The sequence below is a fragment of the Rhinolophus sinicus genome, chromosome 16, assembly GCF_057876585.1.
Source record: "Rhinolophus sinicus isolate RSI-liver-muscle chromosome 16, RSI-T2T, whole genome shotgun sequence".
Classification (NCBI taxonomy): Eukaryota; Metazoa; Chordata; class Mammalia; order Chiroptera; family Rhinolophidae; genus Rhinolophus; species Rhinolophus sinicus.
In genome coordinates, this window is record NC_142516.1 from 10983054 (window position 1) to 11001054 (window position 18001).

The 18001-nt window shown below is 40.4% G+C and overlaps 2 protein-coding genes and 1 pseudogene across 2 annotated transcripts; all 3 read right to left on the reverse strand.

The window, feature by feature from the left end:
* Window positions 1–3919: 3919 nt before the first annotated feature.
* On the reverse strand, window positions 3920–4861 carry LOC141571274 (olfactory receptor 1N1-like). Its single transcript, XM_074331543.2, has one exon. It carries the CDS (start codon window positions 4859–4861, stop codon window positions 3920–3922), a length of 942 nt encoding a protein of 313 aa, XP_074187644.1.
* A 4419-nt stretch (window positions 4862–9280) lies between these two features.
* Window positions 9281–13329, reverse strand: LOC109439294 (olfactory receptor 1L6-like; annotated as a pseudogene).
* Window positions 13330–15871: 2542 nt separating this feature from the next.
* On the reverse strand, window positions 15872–16906 carry LOC109439296 (olfactory receptor 1L4). The gene has a single exon (XM_019719560.3). The coding sequence runs from the start codon at window positions 16805–16807 to the stop codon at window positions 15872–15874; it is 936 nt and encodes a 311-aa protein (XP_019575119.2). The 5' UTR covers window positions 16808–16906.
* Between the last annotated feature and the right edge of the window lie 1095 nt (window positions 16907–18001).

Sequence of the window (18001 nt, forward strand, 5' to 3'; positions counted from 1 at the left end):
GACCAGTTTTCTCAACATCATTTATTGAAGGAATTGTCCTTTTCTTATTGTACATTCTTGGCTCTTTTGTCATAAAACCCACAGGTGTGGGTTTATTTGTGGGCTCTTTATTTTGGTCCATTGATCTATGTGTCTGTTTTTATGCCAATACCATACTGTTTTGATTGCTATAGCTATAGCTTTATAATATAGTTTGAAATCAGGGAGCGTGATGCCTCAGCTTTGTTATTTTTTCTTGAGATTGTTTTGGCTAGTCGGGGTCTTTTGTTATGTCATACAAATTTTAGGATTATTTTGTTCTATTTTTGTGAAAAATGCCATTGGAATTTTGATAGAAATTGCATTGAATCTGAAGATTGCTTTGGGCGGTATGGACCCAAAGCAAAGAATTAATATTTTAACAATATTAATTCTTCCAATCCATTAGCATGGGTTACCTTTCCATTTATTTGCATCTGCTTCAGTTTGTTTCCTTAATGTCTTATAGTTTTCAGTGTACAGATCTTTTACCTCCTTGGTTAAATTTATTCCAAGGTATTTTTTTGATGCAATTGTAAATGGAATTGTTTTCTTAATTTCTCTTTCTGATAGTTTGCTATTAGTGTATAAAAATACAACAGATTTTTGTATATTGATTTTGTATCCTGAAACTTTACTGAATTCATTTATTTGTTCTAACAGCTTTTTGGTGATGTCTTTAGGGTTTTCTATACATAAATTATATTTTCAAAAAAATCTTTTAGCTTTGTTGGTCTTCACTGGCATATGTTTATTTAATTTTGTCATGATTTGCTCCTGTTTCATTTTTCTTTCTTGGATTGATTTTGCTATTCTTTTTTAGCTTTTTAGATGGATTCTTAATATTTTGTAGCCTTTTTTCCCTAACATTTTCATTTAAGATTATAAATCCTATAAATAATTTACTGTAAATAATGTTTTATATTGGTTTTCATTTAGATAAAATATTTTCTAATAGCCATTATTTTTTCTTTATTCTTGAATTATTCCCAGCTGAGTTTCCTAGTCTCAAAATATGTGGAGATTTCTAGTTATAAATTTGTCATGATTTTTAGCCTAATTTCATGTGGTCTGTATGAATTCAGCTCTTTGACATTTGTTGAGATTTGCTTTATGACTTAGTAAGTGAGCAAGTTTTGGAAAATTTCCTTGAAATCTTGCAAAAGCTATGTTCTCTGCACTTGTTGAATGTAATGTTTTACATATGTCTATTAAGTTAATATTGTTAACTGTGCCTTTCAAATGTTCGATATCTTGACTGAATTTTCAGAATGATTTATTCTATCAATTACCATGAGAAGTGTGTTAAAATCTTCCACCAAGAATGGATTTTTCCAGTTCTCCTTGTTTGATTAATTTTTTCTCTCTCTCTCTCTCTGTGTATCTGTGTCTTTTTAATTACCAAAAATTAATAGAATTATTATATTTACCTGGTGAATGAAAGATTTCATTCTTATAACATGAACCTTTATATCAGTAATCATGCTTTTTGGCCTTAAAAATCTTTTTGTTTGATAATAATAGAGCTATGTCAATATTTTTATAGCATATAATTTTTAAGTCTTTATTTTCAAACTTTCTGTTTTTATATTTGTTGAGTAAATATCTTATTGAAGAAATATTTATTGAAGAATACAGAAAATGCTCAAAACCACACATATATAGTATAGTGATTTTTCTCTAAGTCAACACACATCACTAGCCCCCAGATCATGAAACAGAGCATGACCGGCACCCCAGAATCCTTCTTCAGGTCCCTGTTCAGAGGCAGTCAGCATTTATATTTGTTAATAATTATATGACACAAAATGAGGACTCACAGAAAGTGAGAGGGATGTGTTGAGAGAGAAGAACTTTAACTATGTGATTTCATTTTAAAGAAATAATATGGTTACATTAAAAAATACTGTATTCTACAAGAAAATCAAAAACCAGTTGACTATTTGCATGAATTCTGCAAAGGGAAGGATCTTAAAATCATAACTCCAGCAAAGGAGGTGACAAAGAAGAAGATGTCTTGATTTGATAATGAACAAAATAAAAACTTTCTTACATAAAAAAAATCACAGTTGACATAAAGAATTAACTAGGAATATTACCAAGACAAAGGAGACAAAGATATAATATCTTTAATATAAAAAGGCCATATTAGGGGCCAGCCTGGTGGCTCAGATGGTTGGAGCTCCGTACTCCTAATGGCAAAGGCTGCCGGTTCAATTCCCACATCGGCCAACTACAAGGTTGCCAGTTCGACTCCTCGAATCCTGTAAGGGATGTTGGGCTCTGCCCCCTGCAACTAAGATTGAACATGGCACCTTGAGCTGAGCTGCCGCTGAGCTCCTGGATGTCTCAGTTGGTTGGAGGGCATTCTCTCAACCACAAGGTTGCTGGTTTGACTCCTGCAAGGGATGGTGGGCTGTGCCCCTGCAACTATAGCAACCGACCTGGAGCTGAGCTGAGCCCTCTACAACCACGATTCAAAGGACAACAACTTGACTTGGAAAAAATCCTGGAAGTACACCCTGTTCCCAAATAAAAGTCCTGTCCCCCTTCCCCAATAAAATACTTTTTTTATAAAGGCCATACAATTCAATAAAAAATTTCCAGAAAGTGATAGACAGATAAATAGTCCCCTCACCAATAATCAAGGAAAACTGAAGCAAGGAGAATCCACTTTGTGTCTGACTTATTTTGCTTAGCATGATAATCTCAAGATCTATCCATGTTGTTGCAAGTGGCAGTATTTCACCTTTTCTTATGGCTGAGTAATGTGGAATATAAAACTGAAAGCAGCAAGCGAACAAGACAAACAAACAAAAACTCATAGACACAGACAACAGTATAGTGGTTACCAGAGGGTTACCAGAGATGAAAGCGGGGTGGTTGAATATGGTAAAGGTTGTCAAATATAGGGAAGGAGAACTGACTCTGGGTGGAGAGCACACAATATGATATATAAATTATGTATTATAGAATTGTGTGCTTGAAACCTATATAATTTTATTAACCAATGTCACCCCAATAAATTTAATAAAATTAAAAAAAAAGGAAATGACAGCCTGTATATGGTATAAACTATTATCAGTGGTTTTCTTTAAATGTAGGGATAGTGAGTATTTTTTTCCCTCAAATTTGTATATTTTTACAAATTTATATGTTTTTACAAATTTGTATATTTTTACAAATTTACCATAATCAGCATGTATTGTTCTGTAGTAGCGAAGAACAAAAATAAACCAGAGTTTAAGAGCCAAAGAATCAAGGACTTGTCCCAATAACTCATAATCACTCACTGTCAGAGTCTTAGCTCTAATTCCAATTGTATAATTTTGGGCCAGTCCTCTGATCTGTCTGTATCTAGTTACCTTTCCTAGAATTAATCTTGCTCTCTTCGTCCCATCGATAGTATGTCTTTTTGGTTCAGATTTCTCTGTGTGAAGGTTAATCCCTCTGAGTTGCATCCAAAACTGGGCTTGGAAATGGTTCCTGAAGCTCAGAGCACTAGATCCTTCCAGGTCTTGTCTGCATTGCTTTTAGTTGGGTGGGACCTGTTAGTCACAGACTGAGCTGCTACTGGGCGTCCTCTTAGAACCTGAGTTGTGTTGGAGGTCATTTTTTGTTAGCTCCCTCTCTCTGGTTTGAATCGGCTTGACACCTATACCCACTAATCAAGTCACTCTGTAGGAATGATTGGCTACTCCCTCTTCCAAGCTGCAACTCCGTCCTGAGCCAGTTGATCCTATTCCAGTTCTGCCAAGTGAGACATTTTCATTTTGTTTAACCTGCCTGTGATGCCAAGCATCCATCCTACCCTGAATTTGGGTTTTCAAAATTACAATGGAGAAGTCCTGGGGAGGAAGCATTTCAAAGAGCCTGAGCTTCCTGTCTGGGGAAGGGCTTTTTAAGGGGTGCAAAATCTTCCCCAGCTGAAGAGTCTCCACAAAGCCCCCTTCATGTCCCTGTTCCTCAGGCTGTAGATAAAGGGGTTCAGCATGGGGGTCACCATTGTATATACCACAGATGCCACCATTCCAGTGTCTGCTGAATAGGATGAGGAGGGCTGGAAATACACCAGAAACATAGTTCCATAGAAGAGAGTGACCACTGTCAGATGAGAGCCACAGGTGGAGAAGACTTTGTGCTTCCCCCCAGCAGAGGGGGCCCTGAGGACGGTGGACATGATGTGTGCATAAGACACCAAGATACAGGTGAGAGGGACCACACCCGAGAGGGCTGCTTCAGCAAACATCATGATCTGAAAGATATGGGTGTCTGAACAGGTAAGTTTGAGGAGTGGGAGTAGATCACAGAAGAAGTGTGGGATGGAATGGGAGGCACAGAAAGAGAACTGAGACATCAGAAAAGAGAGTGAGAAGGCCAGGAGGTGGGAGCAGAGCCAGGATGCAGTGACCAGTAACAGGCAGCGTTGGGGACACATGACTGTGGTATAGTGCAGAGGAAGACAGATGGCCACGTAGCGGTCATACGCCATCACAGCCAGCAGGAAGTTATCCATCAGGGTCAGTGTCATGAAGAAATACATCTGCACGAGGCACCCAGGGTAGGAGATGGTGTGGTGCTGTGTGTGCATGTTCACCAGCACCTTGGGGACAATGGTGCAGGAGCAGCAGGTATCGATGAAGGACAGGTTGGCCAGGAAGAAGTACATGGGGGTGTGGAGGTGCCGGTCAGAACCTATGGCCAGGATGATGAGCAGGTTCCCCAGCACGGTGAGCAGGTATGTGGCCAGGAAGATCCCGAACAGGAGAGGCTGCTGCTCTGGGTGTTCAGAGAAGCCCAGGAGTATGAAGTCAGACACGCTGGTTTGGTTTCTAATTCCCATTTAAAATAGAACATTTGGAGGAAAATCTTGCTTAAATATACATGGACTCCAAAATCTTCTATCATTGAAAGCATTTCATTTGTGTTCTGCATTCTTTTCAGAGTCACAGAGATGCACTAATGTCTCTGAAGGCAGGCATGTAAACACGTATAGAGGCGAGAACTATAGACAATAATAATGTGAGATCTTGTTGGGGTGAACTTTGCATTTAGCTGTCTAGGAAGTTGTCCTGTAGACCTCTTGGATGAGGTTGAACTTGAGATTAGCTGGGAGGAAACTTCCCAAGTCTTAGTCTGCCCACCACCTTTCTTTGGTAGGAAAGCTATCCATTTCATGGGCTTGTGAAATTTGAAGAAGACATCTTGGGGATATGCATTTACCAGAAAATTATTAAGTACAGTTCTCTCTCTCTCTCTCTCTCTCTCTCTCTCTCTCTCTCTCTCTCTCTCTCTCGGTAGAAAAGGAGTAACTAATTATATAGAGAGGTCATAGCTGGAACTCAGGTCTTCCTACTATGATGGGCATAGCTGCCCTCTTTCTTTTAAAGACCCATGAAATGAACTATTGTGGATAAAATTACTTCATGAAATCAAAGACATTTTACAAATAAAGGTTCCCATCATCATCACCGACAGCATCGGTCCTTGGAGTGTTGGCTTTGTTGTCCTGTAGATGATATGGGAACCTTTCTGCTGTTTGCCTATGACACTTACACATCCTCTGATCGTCTCTGAGCTTCAAATTCCTGGTCTGTAAATTGGGTGCAATCTTTGCTCATTGTTGATAATTAATGAGATGACACACTCAAAGTGCTAGCATAGAGTAGGCCTTCACTAAATTGTGGTAACAGTTATATTGCTAATAGTAGATAAAATGAAAGCTGGGCTTCCTGACGCACCGGAAACACGCCTCGCAGTTCTAAACCCTCGCTGTTTTTCATATTTAGGGCACGTTAGTTACTTCCTCTGTGCCTCGTTGTTTTCATGTGTAAGATGTGGACATACACCATATAGGACTGTTGAAAACATCAAAATACCTAAATCAGTAAAAGGTTTTCGTTCAGGACCTATGATACAAAACCTGAAATGAGAGCTTTTATCTTGTGCATTTGGGTGCTGTGGAAGGAAGAATGCACAAACAGGCAATGCCAGCCTCTACTGAGATCATGCTCTTCTACGTGGGGATAAAACACACTCTCTCTTGGCTTGATGCACCTGCATTGGGCCACCACCCCCTTGTGTGCTGTAACACCGAACAAGCTTCGCAGTCTTTCTGGCCTGTTTCTGCATCTGCTTAAAGAGGATAAGAGCAATGCCTAACTCATAACGTTGTTGTGAGGATTAAATTAGATAAGGATTATATAGAGCTAGAATAATGGCTTATATCAAATGCTTTCTGGAGTGAGCAACTAGTCCTCTGTGTTTGCTTAAGACTTCCCTGCTTTTCAAACTGAGCTCCCACTTCCAGGAAACTCCCTCAGTCCCGGGCAAATGACTTTTCCTTGGTCACTGTCTGTGGGAAGTTGGGCTTTGAAAACTGTCAAGTTTCATCTATTGAGTTGTAAGTGCCATTGTCATCAATATCATCCTCATGACCCTTGGATGGCAAAGGCTTTGACCCAGTAGGACCAAGACAAAGCACACACTTTGATATGTGCAGACGCAGGTTGGAGCCCCAGCTGGGCCATCTTGGCTAATCATTTAACTGCTCAGACCCTCCTGTAAAATGAGCCTAAATAAATCTACCTCAAATAATTCTGAGACTCAAGTTAAAAGCATGAAATGGGGCTTGCTGAACTATCAATTGCTGTGGAGGTTGTTACCGTCCTGAGGTGGTGGCGGAGAATTATTCCGAAAGCCACTCACGATTGTGTGAGCTGAGGGAATTGTCCATGCATCGGACAGGGGTCCTGAGCACTGCTGTCGCACAGTTTTAATGTATTGGCCACTGCCAGGGGCTTGGTCAGCATGGACTTCAGGCTGGACTCTCAGGAAATTCATGGATATTAAGTCAAGGCACTCCTCATGGTGCCTGAGAGAGCCAAGGTGTATTTGGCTGAGATTGAGGAAGGGGCAGGAAATGAAGAAGCGATAGGGAGGAGATGGTGTGTGTGTGTGTGTGTGTGTGTGTGTGTGAGAGAGAGAGAGAGAGAGAGAGAGAGAGAGAGCGAGAGAGAGAGCGAGCGCAGTGTCTGCCATGTCTACTCCTCAGGTCTTACCTGGAAATTCTGACCATCCTCAGATCCCATTGCCATCAACAGGTGCTGGCTCTGCCTCCTATATTTGATTTTCTTTGCCTGCTTCTCTGCAAGGGGACTTACTAGAATCTCAGTTTTCTTCCTTCCCTATAACAGCAGCACAGACTAAAGACTTGGGGCTGGACCAACCTGTGCTCAGGAACAGGAGCCAGGAAAGCTGTGGGCTTTTTTCATAGGCAGTGTCTCCTGGGACCCAGTCCCAGACCTCCTAGTTAGAAGCAAGATGGGACGATTGTGCACCGCCCCCCCCCCCCCCCCAGCTGTCTCTGGCCCCTGGATTCCTGAGTCCCAGCAGGGTCAGGAACACTTTTGTTTCAGAGTGACTAGGCCTGGAAATCCTGAGAGCGTTGCTCCTAGTACCCCTCCCCTGGACCCAGGAGTCGGAGGGCTCCATCTCCACCCATCCTAACCTGCCATGGAGTCCACACACTCTAATCAGATTCCAGTCTTCATAAAGAAAGCCTATAATTTCCCAGCAAATCATTAGTTATAAATGAATAGATTTGGTGTAGGGTGGGCCACATAATCAGTCTTCCAATTCTTACAGGTCTGTATCTAGAAAAAGTAAACAAATGTGTGTCCTGTGACCTGAGAGGGGAAAGATCTGGCAGATTTATAAAAATGTACTGAAGTAGTAGGGTCTTCTGCACGCAAGATTAATTTAAAATTTTTAAATGGCGAAACATAATATAAAAAAGAGTGTGCAAAACACAAAGAACAATTTTCTTATGGGTTTAACCAGCTATGCACATATGTATAAATCATGAATTGTTTATATTTGGTTGTTCTTGTCTTTCGCATGAATGGAATCATTTAGCTTCTTTCACCCAATATTATGTTTTTGATGTTCATTCATATTGTTACTTGCAGTTATAGGTGATTCTTTTTCACTGCTGTATAGTAAAGGTTCTCACTGTCCTACCTTATATATTTAGGGATTTTCATTTGCAAATTGAGAATTTTCCTACTTTAGAAAAGAATACTGTGTATGTATCATTATGTGATACCACCAGGAAGTTCTAATGCTACACATGGTAATCAAACACTAATATTTTGGAAGAAAATGGGTGAATATACCAAGTGTGACAGACACATATTTTTAAACAGCCACATGTCAATCCAGGTCAGATTCTGCTACAAAATGAGTTTGCTGAAACTCTGTAAAGTACCTTTTATTAATTTTTGGATTTTCGGATTGTAGCTAAGGAATTGTGGACTTACATTCTATTGTGGGATTGTACTATAATACATTTATCCATTCTCATGTTGATGGGCATTTGAGCTTGTTGCCAGGTTTTTGACACTTTTCCCAAAAGTTGTTTATTATTGTAAATGGAACTCCTCATCTTCCCATTAAAAAAATGACATTTGAATACACTGGCTTGGCCTTCTCCATTATTCGTTTCTTCTTTAAAAAATTTTTCTGTGCAAATTGGAGAAACATTTTAGATCACCATCCTCTGACAAGAACATCTTCACAATAGCAATCTTTTATTATTTTGTTGTTCTATCATTGATATTTGAATGGTAGCCCAAGCTTTATTATTTCAGCTGAAACAGCTAGAGAACTGGGATTTTTTTCTCTGTTTGTTTCATATCAAGTTAGATTATTTTTATAGGTGAGAGAGTACAAATCACAATAAATGAAGCCCAAACCATTTTGTTCCATTTTGAACTGCTGCACCCATGAACATTCTTGTACAGTCTCCTAGCGTACCTGTTCAGTTTTCTCTAGGCTATCTACCAAGGAGTAGACCTGTTTGCAGGGTCATTGGTTATGCATGCATTAGTTTGGCATCTGAGAAGCAGATGCCAAGGTGGGATTCAGTGTGTAAGAGATTTATTGAGGAGGGAGAAGGAGAAATCAGGGAGAGGCTTTAAACTCTGCTGCAGTTCTGAAACCTGTGTATAATACAGTAAGATATCAGTATCTATTTCTCACTCTACTTATTTTTACCAAAAAGTACAAAATAACCTTTTATTTCAATTGTCTCATCCCCACTTACAGACCTGTAATTAATCCCCACTTACTGACCTGTAAGAAGGAGCTATGATTGACATGTCTTTGCAATATTTTCATAATTGAGTACAGTTCCTGGCACAGAGTAGGTGTTTCATGGGTTCCTGTTGAATGAATCAGTGCTGAGAAGTACCGTAGTGGGTTATGCTATTCTGTCCTCCTGTTTCGTGTCATCATTCCTAAGGCTATAGATAAAAGGGTTCAGCATGGAGGTAATTACTGTATAGATAACAGTGACCACACTGTTGTCACTGAGTAAGTGGATGAGGGGTGAATGTACGTGGACATTATGGTCCTATAGAATAGTGCCACAGTGGTCAGGTGAGATCCGTAGGTAGGCAAGACTTTGCACCTGACTCTCCCAGAAGGGACCCTCAGAACAGCATGGGTGATACAGTGTAAGAGACAATGACAAGGACAAAGGGACTCATGCTCACAAAGGAGCCTTCTGTGAAGGCCCAAAGCTCACTGACGGAAGTGTCAGAGCAGGAGAGCTTTAGCAGGGGCTGGACCACACAAAAGAAGTGGTGGATGATGTTGGGCCCACAGATGGAGAGGCGGGCCATGAGAATCATGTGGGTGAGCAAGTGGAGGTGGGACACCACCCAGGATGCTATCAGCAGCAGGAGACCGCACCTGGGGTTCATGGTCATGGTGTAATGCAGTGGGTTACACATGGCCACATAGCTGTCAATGGCCATGGCGGCCAGGAGGAAGCTGTCAGTGATAGCACAGGTCATGAAGAAATACATCTGGGGGAGGCACTGGGCAAAGGGGATCTTCTTGCTCTTGCTCAACATGTTTTCCAGCATTTTGGGCATGATGATATTTATAAAGCAGATGTCCACAAAGACAGGTTGGAGAGGAAGAAGTACATAGGGATGTGGAGGCAGGCATCCCCCAGATGGCTGTAATGATGACTGAGTTGTCAGCCACATTGACCAGATACATGGTCAGGAAGCTGGCAAAAAATCAAAACCACAATGAGATATCACCTCACCCCAGTCAGAATGGCCATCATCAACAAGACAAATAGTAACAAATGTTGGAGAGGCTGTGGAGAAAAAGGAACCCTCATACACTGTTGGTGGGAATGCAGACTGGTGCAGCCGTTATGGAAGGGAGTGTGGAGGTTCCTCAAAAAATTACAAATAGAATTGCCATATGACCCAGCAATCCCTCTCCTGGGTATCTACCCAAAAAATCTGAAAACATTTAGAGATAAAGACACGTGTGCTCCAATGTTCATTGCAGCTTTGTTTACAGTGGCCAAGACATGGAAACAACCAAAATGTCCTTCGATAGATGAATGGATGAAGAAGTTGTGGTATATATACACAATGGAATACTATTCGGCAGTAAGAAAAGATGATATAGGAACATTTGTGACAACATGGATGGATCTTGAGAGTGTAATGCTGAGCGAAATAAGTCAGACAGAAAAAGCAGAGAACCATGTGATTTCACTGATATGTGGTATATAAACCAAAACAACAAAAGAACAAGACAAACAAATGAGAAACAGAAACTCATAGACACAGACAATGGTTTGGTGGTTGCCAGAGGGTAAGGGGGGTGGGGGGTGGGGGGTGGGAGATGAGGGTAAGGGGGATCGAATATATGGTGATGGAAGGAGAACTGACTCTGGGTGATGAACACACAACGGGATTTATAGATGATGTAATACAGAATTGTACACCTGAAATCTATGTAATTTTACTAACAATTGTCACCTCAATAAATTAAATTAAAAAAAAAAAAAAAAAAAAAAAGGAAGCTGGCAAAGAGCCACGCCTGCTGTTCGGGGTCACTGGTCAGTCCCAGAAGGAGGAATTCAGTCATGTGGCTCTGGTTTCCCCTTGGCATTGGTGTTCTGCAAGTAGGAAATAGGAAGGAATGTTAGGTGTGTGACCTGGCTTAGAGTATCCAGTTGTTACAACTTCCGTGAGTGGCTGGTATATGGTATATTGACAGGAATATGGTTTTGGGTGTCACACAGGTCTGGATTTTCATTATGGCTCTGTCACTGAATAAACATGTCTGAAAAATGCTTTGTAAATGAGTAGGTGGTATATAAGTACTAATGATATAAATAATGTACGATGTCTGGCAATTAAGTTCAAGAACTTGTTGCGACAATGTTGCTAACTTTTTTTGATACCAGAGAGATTATTCATTATGAATTTGTACCAGCTGGACAAACCAAGTTTACTATTTGGAAGTGCTGAAAAGGCTGCATGAAAAAGTTAGACGTCCTGAACTTTTCGCCAACAATTCATGGCTTTTGCATCACAACAATGCACCAGCTCACATAGCACTGTCTGTGAGGGAGTTTTTAGCCAGTAAACAAATAACTGTATTGGAACACCCTCCCTACTCACCTGATCTGGCCCCCAATGACTTTTTTCTTTACCAAAAGATAAAGGAAATAGTGAAAGGAAGACATTTTGATGAAATTGAGGACATCAAGTGTAATATGATGACAGCTCTGATGGCCATTCCAGAAAAAGAGTTGCTTTGAAAGATGGACTAGGCACTGGTATCAGTGCATAACTTCCCAAGGGGAGTACTTTGAAGGTGACCATAGTGATATTCAGCAATGAGGTATGTAGCACTTTTTCTAGGGTGAGTTTGCAAACTTAATTGTCAGACTTCGTGTTCTCACTTGTCTGTATTTGCTTTTGTTTTCTGTGCTTTTGGTGTTATATCCAAGAAATCCTTGCCAAGACTAATGTCAATAAGCCTTTACTTTATGTTTTCTTCTAAGAGTTTTATAGTTTCAGGTCTTACATTTTAGTCTTTAATCAATTTTGAGTTGATTTTTGGGAGTACTGTAAGACAAGGGTCCAATTTTATTATTTTGCATGTGGATATTCCAGTTTCCCCAACACCATCTGTTGAAGAGACCATCCTTTCCTCATCGTATATGCTTGAAGCCTTAGCTATTCGTGTATACATGGGTTTATTTCTGGGCTCTCTGTTCTGTGCCATTGGTCTCTATACCTGTACAAGACTGGTTTGATTATGGTAGCTTTGTAATATATTTTGAAAGCATGAAATGTGAGGCCTCCACCTTTGTTCTTTAGTATAAAGATTGTTTTTGCTATATGAGGTCCTTTGTAGTGTCATATGAATTTTAGGATTTCTTTATCTGCTTCTGTTAAAAATGCCACTTGGATTTTGGGTTTTGATAGGGATTATATTGAATCTATAGACCACTTTATGTAGTATTGGCATTTTAACATATTTAGTCTTCCAATCCATGAACAGGTGATATCTTTCCATTTATTTGGGTCTCCTTTACTTTTTTCATCAAATGGTTTTGGTTTCTATGTGTAAATCTTATACCCTCATGGTTAGGTTTATTCCTAAGTGACGTGTTCTTTTTGATGCTACTGATAAGATTGTTTTCTTAATTTCCTTTTCAGGTTGTTCATTGTTAGTGTAAGATTCACACCCTATTTCCTTTTGTTTTATTTTTTTATTAGTTTTAGGTGTACAAAACAATGTAATAGACATTTATCATTTATATCCCTCACACAGTGATAACCCCCCTCTGACATCATGTACAGCCATTACATTTCCACTGTCTCTATTCCTAATGCTGTACTCCACTTATTGTACGCGATGTATTGTACGCGATATATATTATACATATATATATGTATAAAGTTGTAGTTGGCATTCATTAATGTTTAGCCTCAGCTTCAGATGTACAGTGCAGTGATCAGGCATCTACATCATCCCTGAGCACAACCTATTTTTTATCCCACTCCAGTCTGGCTCATTTTCCCTTCCTCCTGTGCAGCTTCATTACCAATGTCAACAATGGCTTCCACGTCACTAAAGCCAATGACAATCTTCCAGGTTTGTTTTGCTTAAACTCACCATATTTTGATGCTGGTGAATACCCATGGCCTCTGGAAACTTCTATTCTTGGATTATATTACTACTCCTTTTCAGTTCTCTTTGCTAGTGTCTTCTTCATCCAACTCTTAAGTGTCGGAAATACTAAGCACTCTTCCCGAGGCCCGCCTCAGCTTTCTTGTTTCACACCCTTCCTAGTTTATGTCACTCACTCAGACAGACAAAATATGTTCAAATATGTTTCTCCACATCTGGCTATGTGGAGAAAGGAAGATTTAAGATGGGAGAGAAAAGGAGTGGAGTACTGTATATTTACACTCTCATGACTCGTTGGTGTTGGTGGGGTGTACCTCTGCTTATACATTCTTCTGTTTTTCCAGTGTTATTAAATTGAACTACATTTGTATTAGTTTAGTATGGAGCAAAATCTCCAACATTTAGATATACATAATGAACTCACAATAGAAAACCCCAATACATTTCCCTTCACAATTTTCTCATCAAAGGACACGCCTATAGAATGATTCTCCTATTGTTTTCAACCAGCCTCCCAGGTATTTACATGGTGGGAAGAGAGGCTGTCAAGGAGGTTCCTGGTTTACTTCCAAGGGCTGTGCAGAAGCCAACCTGGCAAGGTCTACAGAAGGTCTGCTTAGACCTGTCCTCTGATTATATCAACTTTCCGAAGGGATTTATTTCATCCTTACCAAGTCTTATTAGCATTTTCCCAAGTTAACTCTGGGCACCCTTGTTTAGATAGCAAAACTTTTATTAATATCCCCAGTTATTTCCGCCTACATCAGCTCACTGCTTCTGAAGGGTGATAGAATTTCATGGGGGAATTGTCTCGTATTCTGAGAGAAACAAAATTCTAGCTCTGACTAAGATGGTTAAGATTAATCTGAGGGCCAGACTGGTAACTTTTTTACATAACATCTTATCACATGGTCTTTTAATCTAGAATTCTCTTTGGTCTTAACTTTTAGGAATATCTGTAGGCTTATACATAAAAGATCTTCATTTTCTAGTGACTATTTGTTGCTAAGAAACAGAAGCCTGCAGCTGATGGCTGAGTGAGGTCAACCCTAAAAAATATGCTTCCTGGGACCAAAGGACTTAATTAACATTCTATATTACCAGAAGCTGTAATTAATGAATTTATATTTATGTAATATATGCCAGGCATTCTTCACATTGTGAAGTGGTGTATTGTACTTGATTAAGCATGAGAAAACTATGGCGCATAAATAGAGGAAGTGGGAAGGGCACAGATCTTCTAGGCCAGCATCCCCGAAACCAAGTGATTGGCGACAGAAAGTGGTGAAAGCCAGGTGTTCCTGTACTAATGTGTAGGCCTTTGTAAATTGAGTTTGTTTCCTGGATAACTAGTTGCTTGCTGATAACTAGAAGAGAACATAGTGATAGCGATGCCAGGCACGTTGATGTTGGGCCCTAGGTGTCCCTGATTCCATTAGGTTGCTATAAACCTCCTGTTACATTGTTACAGCCAAAAGACTTGTATTCAAGTTTAGGTCCTGCCATCCACAAACTTAGGACCCAGAAAAGCTGGTGGTGGTAGAAACTTGATGAAATAATTGAGGCAAAAGGACTCCAGAGAGAGTATGTATCTTACATTTCTATTGTTATTGACAATGACATAATCAGGGAAGGATTGATTAAAGCAACAAATACTTAGGTATTTGTGTGTCAGAATCATGTAATGGTCATTAATGCTGCTTCCCAAATACTTGTGGCTCTCCATTGTACAGATGCATAGTTGGCTTGTGCCTTGGGCTCCATTTTGTTTGGGTGCGTCATGTGGTTAGTTGCGGACAGTAAGTAGTGGTCAAAATGGTGTGAGTCACTTCTGGACCTGAGTATTTAATTGTCAGAGCAAAATCTTCAAGAGCCTTTCTCAGCTCCTGGCAACGTGATGATTCGTATTCACAGTGGCGCCTGCCCCGTCAGCTTTGGTGCCCTCATGAGTGTACAAAACCAGCATCACCCTTTTATTTTTTTATGGTGGACATGCAGTGTAAATAAGACATAAGCCTTTGGCTTTAATAGCCAAAGATATTTGAAATTGTTTGTTTCCACGGTGTAGCCTCGCCTATCCTGACTGATGCTCATTGATTTTCCCAGAATATAAAGGGCATTTCACTGAGGATTCTGGCTATGTGGAGAAAGGAGGAAGGGAAAGGAGTGGAGACTGAGTATTCACACTGTGATGAACTTTGGTGTTGGGTGGGGGGGTGTACCTCTGCTTGTAGATTTTTCTGTTTTTCCCGTGTTATTCTTTGTGCTGTCAGACTGAACAAGCCTCACAGGTATTATCACTGTCCCTCAAACAGAATCCTCTGCCTATTGCCTCTTCCTGCTTGGCTGGTTTCTACTATTTGAAACATTCTGCCTATGTCCTTGTCTAATGAACTTTCATTTTTCCAAAGTCAACCCATTGTTATGGCCAGTGTTAGGCCATTCCTCGAGGAGTGTTGACCAATTCCCTACCAAACTCATGTAATTTTTTATTCTAAAAGCTAATGGAATTTTATAATTGCTTGAGAACTAGCTGATGTCAAACTTATAGAAGAATTATTGGAGATTGCATTATTCCACTCTATGTGTGGCAGAAACTGTTTTCCTGAAATCTGGATTCCTAGCGGGACTCAGCCTCTGGATTGAACATATATGTGGTCAAGGTGACTGAGAGAAACCAAGTGTTTTAGCTTTCAGAGCAGTGTTCTAACTGCCATTCAACACCACCCATCGTGACCTCTTTGTCTGCCATGTGAAAAGTAGTTAGGAAGGAGGATAACCTATCACCTCTTAGGTCATCTCCCAGTTATAACATCCCATGTTGTTGTTTCTATGAATGAATCCTGTCCCTTAACTTCCTCAAACCCCTCTTCATATCTGTGTTCCTCAGGCTGTAGATGAAAGGGTTCAGCATGGGGGTCACTACTGTGTACATAAGTGTGGCTACCCGGTCCTTCACCACTGAGTACATGGACAGGGGTCTAAAATAGACATAGGCGATGCTGCCATAGAATAAGATTACTACAGTGAGGTGGGAGCCACAGGTAGAGAAGGCCTTCCACTTCCCAGCTACAGAGGGTATTTTGAGCACAGTGACAATGATTCGCAGGTAGGAGAAGAGAATGCACAGGAAGGGGGTCACAATGACAGCCAAGGTCTCAGTCATAATCACTGTCTGGCTGGAGGATGTGTCAGAGCAGGACAGCTTTAGCACAGGCTGGGTATCACAAAAAAAGTGCTTGATGACATGGGAGGCACAGAAAGACAGGCGGGACATGAGAAGCACACGGAACATGGAGTGCAGGTGGGAGATGGTGCACGAAGCCAGCAGCATGAGGAGGCAGCGCCGTGGGTTCATTACCACCTCATAATGGAAGGGGTTGCAGATGGCGACCAGCCGGTCTATGGCCATAGAGGCTAGCAGGTAGCTGTCCGTGTTCCCAAAGGCCATGAAAAAGTACATCTGGACCAGGCAGCCCACGTAGGAGATAGATTTTACCTCTGACCGTAAATTCACCAGCATGTTTGGCACAATGACTGTGGTGAAGCAGATATCCGTGAAGGATAGGTTGCTGAGAAAAAAGTACATGGGTGTATGGAGCCGGGAGTCAGAGCTGATGGCCAGGACGATGAGTACATTTCCCACCACGGTGATCAGGTACATGACGAGGAAGTTGGCAAAGAGGGGTGTCTGCAGCTGAGGGTTGGAAGAGAGGCCCAGGAGGAGAAAGCCTGAGTCGCTGCTGCTGTAGTTCTTTATCTCCATGTCTCTTGCCTTCCTGGACTGGATTTGGAGAAGCAGTGGGAGCAATATTAAGGGCAATTTGATCAAGACAGCTTCTGTAACCTCCAGCCTTAGAAAAAAGTCCACCTCTATTTCTTAGGATTTTCAAGAACATTTGTGTCAACAAACTACAGAGAAACAGGTAGTAAAATCCAACAAGGGAACTGTTAAAAATTCCCAGCTGCTTCCTAAATGAGAAACTAAAGGTTTCCCATGTGTTCATACCGTGTTTCCCCGAAAATAAGACCTAGCCAGACAATCAGTTCTAATATGTCTTTTGGAGCAAAAATTAATATAAGATCTGGTCTTATTTTACTATAAATATAAGACTGGGTCTTATATAATATAATGTAATGTATGTAATGTAATATAATATAATAATATAATACTGGGTTTTATGTTAATTTTTGCTCCAAAAGACGCATTAGAGCTGATTGTCCGCCTAGGTCTTATTTTCAGGGAAACAAGGTAGGACCTTCACAGTAGCCTAATTTGTCTGAGTTCTTCCCAATTCTTTTTTGAAAGATTCTTTTTAGGTTGTTTCCTGACCAACTCCTTTGCCTCTTTTTTTTTTTTTTCTCCCCCAGGAAAAGAGGCTGCTGGGTCCCACCTTTAGTTGGCATGCTTTCATAGAATGGGTCTTGGTAAATTAGGTCCTCTCATTAGGATTCTTTCCTACTTTTACTTCCAGAGGTCGTGGTAGTGGGGATAGGATAAAAATGAGCATCAGGTTAATCAGCGGTCCTTGGCTTGCACAGATGTCAGATGAGAGTATTTAAGTCTTCAGAGCGAAACCTGCTTACTGTGTATTTAAACATTTGTTTTTGGCTCATATAATCTAGATACTTAAATTACAAGTTTGGGGCCTGGATGCCACTCAAATGGTAATGCTACCAGAAAGAGCCTATGTTACTGAGATTACCATTTAAACACAAGAGGTTTTTTTAATTAAAAAACTATGAAGTCCTCATTCTAAACATTCAAATACGAGAATATGAAAGTCTCCCTGCCAGCAATGTCATGGAAAAGACAAGGCAGGATCATCTCTGTTAGCATTATTGAGCTACTTTGCTCAGACAGTAGACAAAGCCAATGAAAGGCAAATTTAGAGAAATAGGAGGCACAAATATTAGAATAAAATTGTCATCATTTTTAAGTGACTTTTCTATCCAGAAA

Excerpts from the sequence above, each read along its gene's own strand:
- LOC141571274 (XM_074331543.2), bottom strand. The coding sequence starts at position 4,861 with ATGGGAATTAGAAACCAAACCAGCGTGTCTGACTTCATACTCCTGGGC.
- LOC109439296 (XM_019719560.3), bottom strand. The coding sequence starts at position 16,807 with ATGGAGATAAAGAACTACAGCAGCAGCGACTCAGGCTTTCTCCTCCTG.